This window comes from Mobula birostris, chromosome X (genome assembly GCF_030028105.1).
Source record: "Mobula birostris isolate sMobBir1 chromosome X, sMobBir1.hap1, whole genome shotgun sequence".
NCBI lineage: Eukaryota > Metazoa > Chordata > Chondrichthyes > Myliobatiformes > Myliobatidae > Mobula > Mobula birostris.
The window spans coordinates 71,843,932-71,856,000 of record NC_092402.1 but is presented as its reverse complement, the minus strand read 5'-3'; the positions used below and the strand labels follow the sequence as shown (position 1 = coordinate 71,856,000).

The window sequence follows — 12,069 nt, the reverse complement described above, 5'->3', positions numbered from 1 at the left end:
CTAAACTTTTACCCTTTAACTCTCAACTCATGTCCTCTTGTTTGAATCTCCCCCATTCTCAATGGGAAAAGCCTATCCACGTCAACTCTATCAATCCCCCTCATAATTTTAAACACCTCTATCAAGTCTCCCTTCAACCTTCTACGCTCCAAAGAATAAAGACCTAACTTGTTCAACTTTTCTCTGTAACTTAGGAGATGAAACCCAGGCAACATTTTAGTAAACCTCTGTACTCTCTCAATTTTATTGACATCTTTCCTATAATTTGGTGACCAGAACTGTACACAATATTCCAAATTTTGCCTTACCAATGCCTTATACAATTTCAACATTACATCCCAACTCCTATACTCAATGCTCTGATTAATAAAGGCCAGCATACCAAAAGCTTTCTTCACCACCCTATCCACATGAGATTCCACCTTCAGGGAACTATGCACCATTATTCCTAGATCCCTCTGTTCTACAGCAATCGTCAATGCCCTACCATTTACCTTGTATGTTCTATTTTGATTAGTCCTACCAAAATGTAGCACCTCACATTTTTCAGCATTAAACTCCATCTGCCATCTTTCAGCCCACTCTTCTAACTGGCCTAAATCTCTCTGCAAGCTTTGAAAACCTACTTCATTATCCACAGCACCACCTATCTTGGTATCAACTGCATACTTACTAATCCAATTTACCACCCCATCATCCAGATCATTAATATATGTGACAAACAACATTGGACCCAGTACAGATCCCTGAGGCACACCGCTACACACCGTCCTCTAATCTGACACAGTTATCCACCACTACTCTCTGGCGTCTCCCATCTAGCCACTGCTTAATCCATTTTACCACTTTGATATTAATGCCTAACGATTGAACCTTCCTAATGAACCTTCCGTGTGGAACCTTGTCAAGGGCCTTACTGAAGTCCATATAGACAACATCCACCGCTTTACCCTCGTCAACTTTCTTAGTAACCTCATCAAAAAATTCAATAAGATTTGTCAAACATGACCTTCCACGCACAAATCCATGTTGACTGTTCTTAATCAGACCCTGTCTATCCAGATAATTATATATACCATCTCTAAGAATTCTTCCCATCAATTTACCCACCATTGATGTCAAACTCACAGGCCGATAATTGCTAGGTTTACTCTTAGAACCCTTTTTAACCAATGGAACCACATGAGCAATACGCCAATCCTCTGGCACCATCCCCATTTCTAATGACATTTGAAATATTTCTGTCAGAGCCCCTGCTATTTCCACACTAACTTCCCTCAACGTCCTAGGGAATATCTTGTCCGGACCTGGAGACTTATCCACTTTTATATTCATTAAAAGCGCCAGTACTTCCTCTTCTTTAATCGTCATACTTTCCATAACTACCCTACTTGTTTCCTTTACCTTACACAATTCAATATCCTTCTCCTTAGTGAATACCAAAGAAAAGAAATTGTTCAAAATCTCCCCCATCTCTTTTGGCTCCGCACAGAGCTGTCCACTCTGATTCTCTAAGGGACCAATTTTATCCCTCACTATCCTTTTGCTATTAACATAACTGTAGAAACCCTTTGGATCTATTTTCACCTTACTTGCCAAAGCAGCCTCGTATCTTCTTTTAGCATTTCTAATTTCTTTCTTAATATTCCTTGAGCACCTCATTAACTCCAAGCTGCCTATATTTATTGAAGATCCCTCTCTTTTTCCGAACCAAGTTTCCAATATCCCTTGAAAACCATGGCTGTCTCAAACTTTTAACCTTCCCTTTCAACCTAACAGGAACATAAAGATTCTGTACCCTCAAAATTTCACCTTTAAATGACCTCCATGTCTCTATTACATCCTTCCCATAAAACAAATTGTCCCAATCCACTCCTTCTGAATCCTTTCGCATGTCCTCAAAGTTAGCCTTTCTCCAATCAAAAATCTCAACCCTAGGTCCAGTCCTATCCTTCGCCATAATTATATTGAAACTAATGGTATTGTGAACACTGGACCCGAAGTGCTCCCCAACACGTACCTCCGTCACCTGCCCTATCTCATTCCCTAACAGGAGTTAGGGACTGATAGAACCTCCTTTAGAGCAATAACCTCCAAATATTTTCTGTAGCCGCTGATCAGACTTGCACAACGGTGAAGAAGAATTTTAGACTACTCCTCCATACAAAACTGTTTCAGTTCGTTGATATTTCTGGGATAACCTTGCATGAACAGCCCTCTTCAGGTCATGCCACAGCATCTCGATTAGGTTAAGGTATGGACCCTGATTTGGCCATTCCAAAACACGGATGTTCTTTTTAAACCATTCTGTTATTGATTTACTCTTGTGTTTCCGATCATTGTCTTGTTGGGTTAGCCAACTTTTATTAAGTTTCAGGTGACAGTCTGCTAGCCTGACATTCTCCTGTAAAATATCTTGATGCAATTTTGAATTCCTTGTTCCCTCAACAATTACAAGCTATCCAGGCCCTGAGGCAGGAAAGCAGCCTCAAACCATGGTGTTCCTTCCACCATGCTTCACATTTGGCATGAGGTTTTGGTGTTGGTGTGAAGCACCCTTTTTTCCTCCAAACAGAGGAAAAACGGCTCTTCTGCCAAAAATTTCAACTTCTGTCTCACCTGTCAATAGAACACTGTCCCAGAAGCATTGTAGAGCATCCAGGTGGTCTTTTTTCAAACTTGAGACATACAGCATGTTTTTTTTTTGGAGAGCGGTGGTTTCCTCTGTGGTATTTTTCCATGAACGCCATTCTTGTTCAGTGTTTTTCTTATAGTGGACACGTGAACAGAGACTTTAGCAAGTTCTAGAGATTTCTGAAGGTCTTCTGCTGTTATCCTTGGGTTCTTTTTCACCTCCTTCAGCATTGTGCTCTTGGTGTGATCTATTATTGTGACTTAGATGAAGATCAGACCACATTTTATGAGTAAATTTAGAAAACCAGGTAATTGCAAAGGGTTCACAATCTTTTTCTTGCAACTTTATGTACTTATTCTGGAAGGGTTGGCAAAAAAGATAGCTTGTGCTTGGGTTGAGTAGTATAATTCTATTTCCATGTCCTGAGAAACAAGAAATTAATATCATTTGCAAAATCTACCAGATGTTTACCTCCTATAATGCATTGGTCTCTCACTGAGAGCATAATTGCAAGGCAAAGTCTACCAGCTTGTTGGCACATTGTGCGAGATAATGTGATGAGTGTCTGTTTTTGAGTTGAATGGCAGTGTGCTATTGTGGAATTTGGGAAACACAACATGTTCCTGATCTTTCAGTTTTAAACAGGGAATAGAAAGGGAGCAATATAATCTGCTGTTGCTGTCTGACCAGTAAATCATTTCGCATGGTGTAATTATGTGTTTTCTTCCTGACGTGTTTATAATGCTGTTCTGTTTTATATTAGAGCTCCTAATGGAAGTGTCTGTTTAGTGACAATCCAGCTTTTCCATGTCATTTTTGGTAAGTGCAGTTTCATTTCGGTTCATGCACTTATCTCTTTCCTTATTTGTTTCAATACCCAACCATCACCTAACATTGAATCAACAGCACAGGAATGGATTCTCATTCATGCTGACTGATGCCTGTCTATGCTATTCAATTTGTCTACATTATTACAATAATTTTTTATGCCTTTACTATCAAAGAACTTGTCCAAAGGGATTTTTAACCATTATAATTGTGTCTGCCCCACCATCTACTGTAAGTATATTTATAGTTATAATAGGAAAATGAAATATATGCAACCTTTGGATGTTTTCTCAATAGGACCAATAATAACTGGGAGCAAGGGGTCAACTGAGTCAGAATCGGGTTTATTATCACTGGCATGTGTCGTGAAATGTGATAACTTAGCAGCAGCATTACATAATAAGATAGAAATAAATAACTCTATTACAGTAAATCCTTGCTGAGGCAGAAGTTCATTCTGGCCATGACCAACCTCTCAAAGCATTTCATCACCACAGATCTTTTTTTTTGTCTTTGTGTTACTTACTGTATATTCTTTTTAATGATAACAAGAAAAGAAAAATAATCCCAAATGCCTCTTCGTCCATGTTCGTTACTTTGGCACAAAGTCCTCCAGATTCTTAAGCTCAATGAATTGTCCTTCATGATAAGATACCTATTCCTTGAATTTGTGGCACTCCTTCATTGTGGAGTATGGTATTTGTTGGGTCATTGCCTTCTGCCTTTTCTGGTGAGGAGGATGGTGTTAATCTTCATTGACCTGATCCACATTGCAGGCAAGTTTTCAGCATCCTCATGGTAGTAGTACGCCTGTTGGCCATTACATGCTGCTTGCTCATCAGTTTCTGATTTTGTTGTTTGTGTCTTAAGAGCAGGGAAAGCCTTGCAAAATACTACAGAGCATATCGCAAAATGTTAATGGTGTGTTTTTTTACATTTTCACTTTTTTGGAATTGCTGGCCTAGCGGTGGGTGTCTGAAAAGCTGAGTGTCGAGAGCCTGCAGGACGTGGGACTGTTTGGTGGTAAGTTACTGCATCATTGCTGTCAATCACAAATTTACATTTCAGAAAACTGAGGTAGGTATTGGCAGATGGGTTGGTTGAATCATATCTAAGATATCAGTAGTATTTTACTTGACTGCTTCTGTCTATCTTATCACTGTCTCTGTCACTTACTTCATATCTGTGTTCTTGATGTCATTGTGCTGTGATAAATCTTTGCTATGGGCTGATTGGAGGTGATTGTTCTGATGCCCCCTTAACTGGCATTCTGAATGCATTTATTTTTCCACTTAAGAGGCTGGTTTCCTTGCTAATATGTGTGGTGAATACATGTAACTAAAATAGTCAATAACCATCATCATCCAAAGGAAATTAAAGGGACCAATGATGTTCGTATCCCAAGGGTGGCTCAAGCCATCAAGACAGAATAATAGCTTGCATATCTAACCTCATCATGTGTGGACTGAAGATCCCTATGGATTGCTATTTTTACTTTATTTTGTGTCAATATGGATACAATTATTATTCCATTCCGTGTACACGCTATTGATTTGGATCTTATTCTGTTAGGGTTAAAGATTTGAATGCAAATCTTTATGATTGGAAGATTACAGTTCTCAACATTTGAAAGCTTCCAGCATTTTCCTTTTCGGCCTCAGATGTTAAATGTTTATTTTATTATTAAGCTAGCTGCCATAATGGCATTCACAGTGCTTGCATTTATGGGTTTCCCCCGCCATCCGAAGGTAGGGCATTCCCATGAAACGGTTCGTAAGCTGGAATGTCGTAAAGCGAAGAAGCAATTACCATTTGTTTATATGGGAAAAATTTGTGAGCGTTCGCAGACCCAAAAAATAACCTACCAAATCATGCCAAATAACACATAAAACCTAAAATAACAGTAACGTATAGTAAAAACAGGAATGATATGATAAATACACAGCCTATATAAAGTAGAAATACTTCTCTACAATCATTGCCACACTGTTCTCGGTAGCGAAAATCTCACGCAAGTGCTCTTGGCAGAAACACTCTCTCCAGTAACCTTTAAGCTATGAAGCTGCCAAATCATACCAAATAACACATAAAAATACACAGCCTATATAAAGTAGAAATAATGTATGTACAGTGGAATTGGGAAGACAGCGCCGAGCACATTGATGATGGTGTGTTAGGCTGAGTCGTCGGAGGTTGGGGTGGTGCAGTGGTCCCCAACCTCCAGGACACCAAACGATACCGATCTGCAAAGCATGCAGGGGTACAGTGGTGGCCGGAATGCACCCAGCGTATCTTTAAGAAAAAAGGCGAATTAAACAAGCTAATTAATTAGGTACCGCCCGGCATGTAAATTTCGGCCCAGATCAGAGGTGACACAAATCAGCAATCACCTCTGATCTGGGCCGACATTTACGTGCCGGGTGGCACCTAATTAATTAGCTTGTTTATTTCGGCTTTTTTCTTAAAGATGTGCTGGGTGCATCCCGGGCTACCGCTGCATTCTCCGCGGCAATGTATCAGTCTGCGGCCCAGGGGTTGGGGTGGTGGGGACACTGGGGTGTCATCTCATCAATCCGGGGAGGCAGGTCATCTTCTTCTATGTCTGCCTGCCTCAGTGTTGAAGGTCGAGGTTCGTTGTCTGCTGTGGCTGATGTAGAAGGCTTGCTTGACTGCTTAGCTTCACGCATTTTTCTATCATAAAGTTCTTTGTAAGCACTCAAACCATCCTGCAAATTTGCCCTAAACCTACGTACCCTTTCAAAATTAAAGTCGTACTTTATCATTGCAGCGAAAATCTCACGCAGTTGTTTCATGTTCAGTTCCTGGACGGCTTCACTTTCAGTCTGTTCGCTACTGCATTCGGTTTTGATTGTTATCCTTTCCTCTTCCAATTGCATCAGCTCTTCATCTATCAGTTCTTGGTCATGGGATGCCAAAACCTCTTCAACATCATCTTCGTCAGCTTCCACAAGCCAAACTCGCGTTGTCTTTGCTTCATTCACCATGATCGAAACGCTTAATTATGTCTAGTTTTACGCTAAGTGTAACACCCTTACAAGCTCTTTAGGCTTTTCCGATACCTTAGAACTCATCTTGCTAACGGATGCCCACAGGCACGTGTTTAAGTAATGCTGGCTCGAATGCAGTTCCAAATCCGGGGCGTGCGCTTTTTTTTCCGCGTGCTGCCTTTTTTCATAACAGTGAAAACACCTTCTGTTAGCGAAAACAGGGAACTAATGTAGGTCTTTCGTAACAGTGAGGTTTTGTAAAGCAAACGTTCGAAAAGCAGGAGACACCTGTATTTCCATGCAGTTGGGTTTTGTAACACTTCTTGTAAATGAAATAAAATCTCACCTCAATATATAATTATTCTGTGAATAATATAATTAGGGGATTAAAATTATGTTATTTAACTAAAGTTATCACTAAAAACATAGTGAAAATATGCATACAAAAATTACATTTAATATGGTTTTCTTTAGCAGGTATGTTCAGTACCTATACACAATATGTAAATTTACTTAACTTCACTGTTAAAGTTCTCCAGAATTTACTATATTTCATTACTTTGAATTTTTATCTCCAGGTCTGAAGTAACCAACATGTAGCTGACAATGGGGGGAAAAAGCTTTGAGTTCTGAGACCAAGGCTAATGGCACTTAGTGGTTGTCTTCGCATCATTAATGTTTATAGCAAAATAAGTTGAACAGAGATCTGAAGTTACTTGAATTGAAAAGATAGATCATATGGAATAATTGGTGTCCAAGGGATGAAGACATTTTCCCCATCAACATCACCAGTTATTATACTGGTGAATTGAGATTCCTGATTAGCATGATTGGAGCCGCTTCTTTTAGTTCCAAGATTATGTGATAGTACACTAGGTGGCAATAGAGTTTTAAAAAAATTCAGCAAGAAAATGTACCACTTCATCACTGTATGTCACACTGTCAGTAGATTTATATTGCAAAAGTTGTCCAGGAAGCTTGGAAAGAAAGTATTTTTTTTCATGGCCTGCCTTGCATCATTTTCTTGGCGCTATATAGCTCCTTCATGCAAATGTTGGCCATTCATAGTATTGCGCAACATTTGGGAAAACAGCTTGCATCGGATCAGAATGAAGTAATGTAGCAGTTTGCATAAATCTTTCATCAAACTTCTTCCTGCTGACTCTTTGTGTTTAAGTTCCACATTTCGTAATTTGAGTCAATTCATCTGCTTTAGTACCTTGTGGGAGCATTAGATGAAAAATCTCCAGCTAGCATTAAAGTGACGTCTTCCAGTTATTATTGTGTCTGAGGTCTTGCAGCATTGAATCTAATACTTAAGTGACAACTTTGTGCGTTCATCACAGACAGAATGTTTAAAATCTTTTAAACTTTTCTTTTGCCGTTCTCTGAACAATGTTATCTATTGGAATCCCTGCATTTGCCAAATCTCAGGAGAGTTTAAAAGATAAATACACACTTTTCAATGGGGAATATTAAAATTAGGCCCTCCTTAGGAACCCTTCACAGCCCAATGGAGTTTTTTGAAAAATCTAGTGCACATCGTTATCTAACTTGCGTGCAAAATTCCTGATTTCTAAGCTGTTTCGTTACTGACATTCTGTTTTATCACACATCTTTGTATATGCTGATGCTGCCTCAGAATTGTGAATATTGTTGCGATGATCTGACAATTTTTTCACAATACATAGAGCTGCTTTTGCATCACCTTTGGTTGCAAGAGGGCAAGTAAAAAGAATGGTGGGATGATCCTTGGATTGCTCTGGTGGGCTAAATGGCCTCAAAAAGTTAATAACTTGTTGGAGCTGTACTCATGGTGGCACATATTCCATCATAGTCATAGTCATACTTTACTAATCCCAGGGGAAATTGGTTTTCGTTACAGTTGCTTCATAAATAATAAATAGTAATAAAACCATAAATAGTTAAATAGTAATATGTAAATTATGCCAGGAAATTATGAAATAAATCCAGGACCAGCCTATTGGCTCAGGATGTCTGACCCTCCAAGGGAGGAGTTGTAAAGTTTGATGGCCACAGGCAGGAAGGACTTCCTATGACGCTCTGTGTTGCATCTCGGTGGAATGAGTCTCTGGCTGAATGTACTCCTGTGCCCACCCAGTACATTATGTAGTGGATGGGAGACATTGTCCAAGATGGCATGCAACTTGGACAACATCCTCTTTTCAGACACCACCATCAGAGAGTCCAGTTCCATCCCCACAACATCACTGGCCTTCCGAATGAGTTTGTTGATTCTGTTGGTGTCTGCTACCCTCAGCCTGCTGCCCCAGCACACAACAGCAAACATGATCGCACTGGCCACCACAGACTCGTAGAACATATCCTCAGCATCGTCCGGCAGATGTTAAAGGACTTCAGTCTCCTCAGGAAATAGAGAAGGCTATTTCTCCTCATTCTCCTGATCTGTGCCTTGAAGATGATGGAAAAACAATGGCATCAGTAGGGGACTTACAGCAGGATACCCAGCCTCACTTACTGATGATATCGATAGTAGTCATTGGTGTTTAGAGAAAATTGGGTGTCCTTATACAAGAAACAAAGTTGCCATGCAGTTTTAGCAAGCAATTGAAAAGGCAAAAGAAATGTTTGCCTTTATTTAAAGTAGGATGTGGTATAATGTAAGTCTTGCCCCAGTGTTTTGGTGAGGCCACACCTACAGCACTGAGTACAGTTTTAAATTCTTTATGTAAGAAAATGTATATTCGCCATAGAAAGATATATTTTCCAAAGTGCAGAGAAATTTTAGTGGGTTGATTTGAGAGTTAAAGAACTGACTCTGAGTAAAGGTTGAGAGGAATAGCTTAGAAAATGTGAAATGATCTCACTATTTTAGGGTAATTGAGTGGGTGAATTTCATGATGGTCCTAGATTCTGATGGCAGAATCTCCAATCGGGACAAAGTCTTTACTGACCAATATGAACTGTAAGCCAACAGACTTCCACAGCTATCTTGACTGCGTGTCCTCTCGCACCCCCCCCCCCCTTCCTATAAGGATTCCATTCTTTTCTCCCAGTTTCCCCAGTTAAGATGTCTGTTCTGATGATGAGAGTTTACACGTGAGTGTGTCTGAAATGTCTTCCTCTTTCATTAACTGGATTTTCTGCGATCATAGTTTACAGGGCTCTCCACCAGCAAGAGCAAGGCTAAGGTTTCCCCTCCCTCAGCTTCCAACACACTACCCTCGACACAGTGATAGTTTCCACCACCTTCATTAAGATTTCACCACTAGCCATATCTTCCCATACTTTGTACTTTCAGCATTATAAAGGGAAGTTCTAAGGCCTATTCCTTCTATTTCATAATTTTGGGTGTTCCTGGAAGCAAGCCACATAATTTGTTGCCTTCACCAGGAGTTTTAAAACCTGGTTAAACAGACTGATGGATGAAGTTGGGTGAGTATCACCAGGTGTTTTCTTGGCTGTCTTTGTCTCTTGAGTAGTTCATTTATAATCCATAACTTTCAGCTTCTTTGCAACTGGCTCTTCCTTGGCTACAACTATCATCTCTGTCTCTGTGATCATTGTTCTGGGCTTTCCCCTCTTGGTTTTGTTTCTCTTTCATGAATGCTCATTGTAAAGCAATTCTTGCTTGCAATCTAAAAGTGATACAATTTTTTCTCTTTCCACATGTAATGTGATTTACTTTAGATGCACACTGCAGTTCTGTGGGTAATCCCTTTTATTGTTTTATCCAAATTGCATTTATACTTTATGGGGGGGGGGGGGGGCCTCATGATTTTTTTTTACAATGTGAATCTACTCTGTACCTCAGTTTGTGACCTATGCTATAAATTGTATTAAGTTACAATTATTCTGTGGTGATGATCATGCAATGTTTCATTTCTCATCCAGAGTGTATTTAAGTGACAATAATATTTTAAATCTTCTGACACCTAAATCTCATTCTTCAAATGCCATCGTTATTACATTAAAAGCAGTTTTATTCCTCTGAAAAAAATCTATAATTCTTGTATCTTGTGGCCATGACTTGGATTGATGTCAGCTATGGTTAGGCTTGCCAGTTATTTTGCCCCAGTGTTAAAAATCAACTTTTAGTTTCTTTGCTTCAGAGCGGCCTCGAGCGGACTATCACAGGAAGGTGAGTACTCATCATCAGAAGGCTGATTGCATGTGAACCTTTGTGCAGTGTGGTATTTGACTCTGACTTCAGGAACCTGTGAAGTTTGTCCTGCTGCATGTCAGATATTTGCTGTAAAGCATTTTACTTTGCTTGAGGCAATTTCCTTTTTTTGTTTCTGCATGGGGCAACTTTGTTACATTCAGCACAAAATATTAATGCACAATGAAAAAAGTGTAGATGAAGTGAATTAGACAGATGATAGCTAGAAAAGGGGCATTCAGCCCAGCCCATCACCCTCCTTGCATTCCTTTTCAACTTGCACTATCCAGATGTCTTTGCATTTATCTAACTTGCTCTCAAATGTTAATTACCTCTGGCAGCTTGCGTGGTGTAAGTTTCAAACACTCACCACCCTAGCTGAAGAAATTTTTTTCTGAGTACCTCTCTGGATTTGTTAGTGGCTGATTGTCTTGTACTTGCAACCCCAGTTGTGGTCTCCTTGAGAGACCACGTCGTTAGACTTGTGTATTTGAGTTGCTACAGTTGTCTTTCTATAGAGAGAGAAAAAAACTACTGTTAGGCTTTTTCTAATGTGTATTTCTCAGTTCTAACTATCATCCATGTAATTCACCTTACACTTTTTCCATTGTGCATTAAGATTGTTGCTATATGTTGTCTCGAGGCAGTTCATAATCACAGTACTAATTCCTCAATGCAAATACAAAACAGTTTAGTTGTAAGGTACCACATTTATAACGGGGGGTGGAAGAGATCGTAGTGACTTAACTAAACAGCTAAAACTAAAAAAATTATCTCTGGTCTCACTCTTTCATTCTGTTGTATGTATGAAATGTCTCATGAGTCGTGGTTGATCATTCTCAGTGTTAGATTCCTCTACAAAGCTAACCTTCAGAATCCTACTTCTGGCTGTGTTTCTAAGTCCTGCATAATAGGAACATTTTGTACACATTTCTGCAGATGTTGGCAGTCTGAAATAGAAACAAAACACTAGAAATGTTTAAGAACTCAGACAGCATCTGTGGAGAGAGAAACAGTTAACATTTGAAGTTGGAGTCCCTTTGTAAGAACTGGAAAAGCAAGAAAACATATTTGTTTTAAGTTGCAAGAGGTGTGGATAAGAGAAAAGGAATAGTCCATCGTAGTGTAAGGTCAGGTTTGCCGTAGTTATGGAAGGGAAGAGGTGAAAGGACAGGTTGCAAGGGAAAATGATGTCTCAAGAGTGGTGTATTTTCTTTCCTGACTCCAGACATTAGCAACTGCGACCTGGTAACTGGCATGAATAACAATGTCTCAGCCTGCAAATTTTTCAGAAATGCCTGAGCGACACTCTGCACCCTGAAGACAGGCCAGAGAAAGTGCAGCCATTTGATCCAAAAGTGGAATACGAGGAGCAGACCAAACAGAGGCTGTGGCCACCAAGTTCAGACTAGTGACCACTCTGACAGACTCATTTCTGAAAGAATCCCAACAAC

The 12,069-nt window shown here is 39.7% G+C and overlaps 1 protein-coding gene across 2 annotated transcripts in view; it reads left to right on the top strand.

Moving 5' to 3' along the window:
- strada (STE20 related adaptor alpha) overlaps positions 1–12,069 on the top strand; it is a 58,130-nt gene that overhangs the window by 7,829 nt on the left and 38,232 nt on the right. Inside the window, exons 2-4 of one of the 2 annotated variants that reach the window (XM_072249289.1) lie at positions 3,399–3,454; positions 4,429–4,486; positions 10,566–10,594. In XM_072249289.1, coding sequence (XP_072105390.1) covers positions 3,443–3,454; positions 4,429–4,486; positions 10,566–10,594 — 99 coding nt within the window. In that variant the 5' untranslated portion in view covers positions 3,399–3,442. Of the gene's footprint in view, positions 1–3,398; positions 3,455–4,428; positions 4,487–10,565; positions 10,595–12,069 lie in introns of those variants that run through there. The other variant, XM_072249290.1, reaches the window with a different exon arrangement.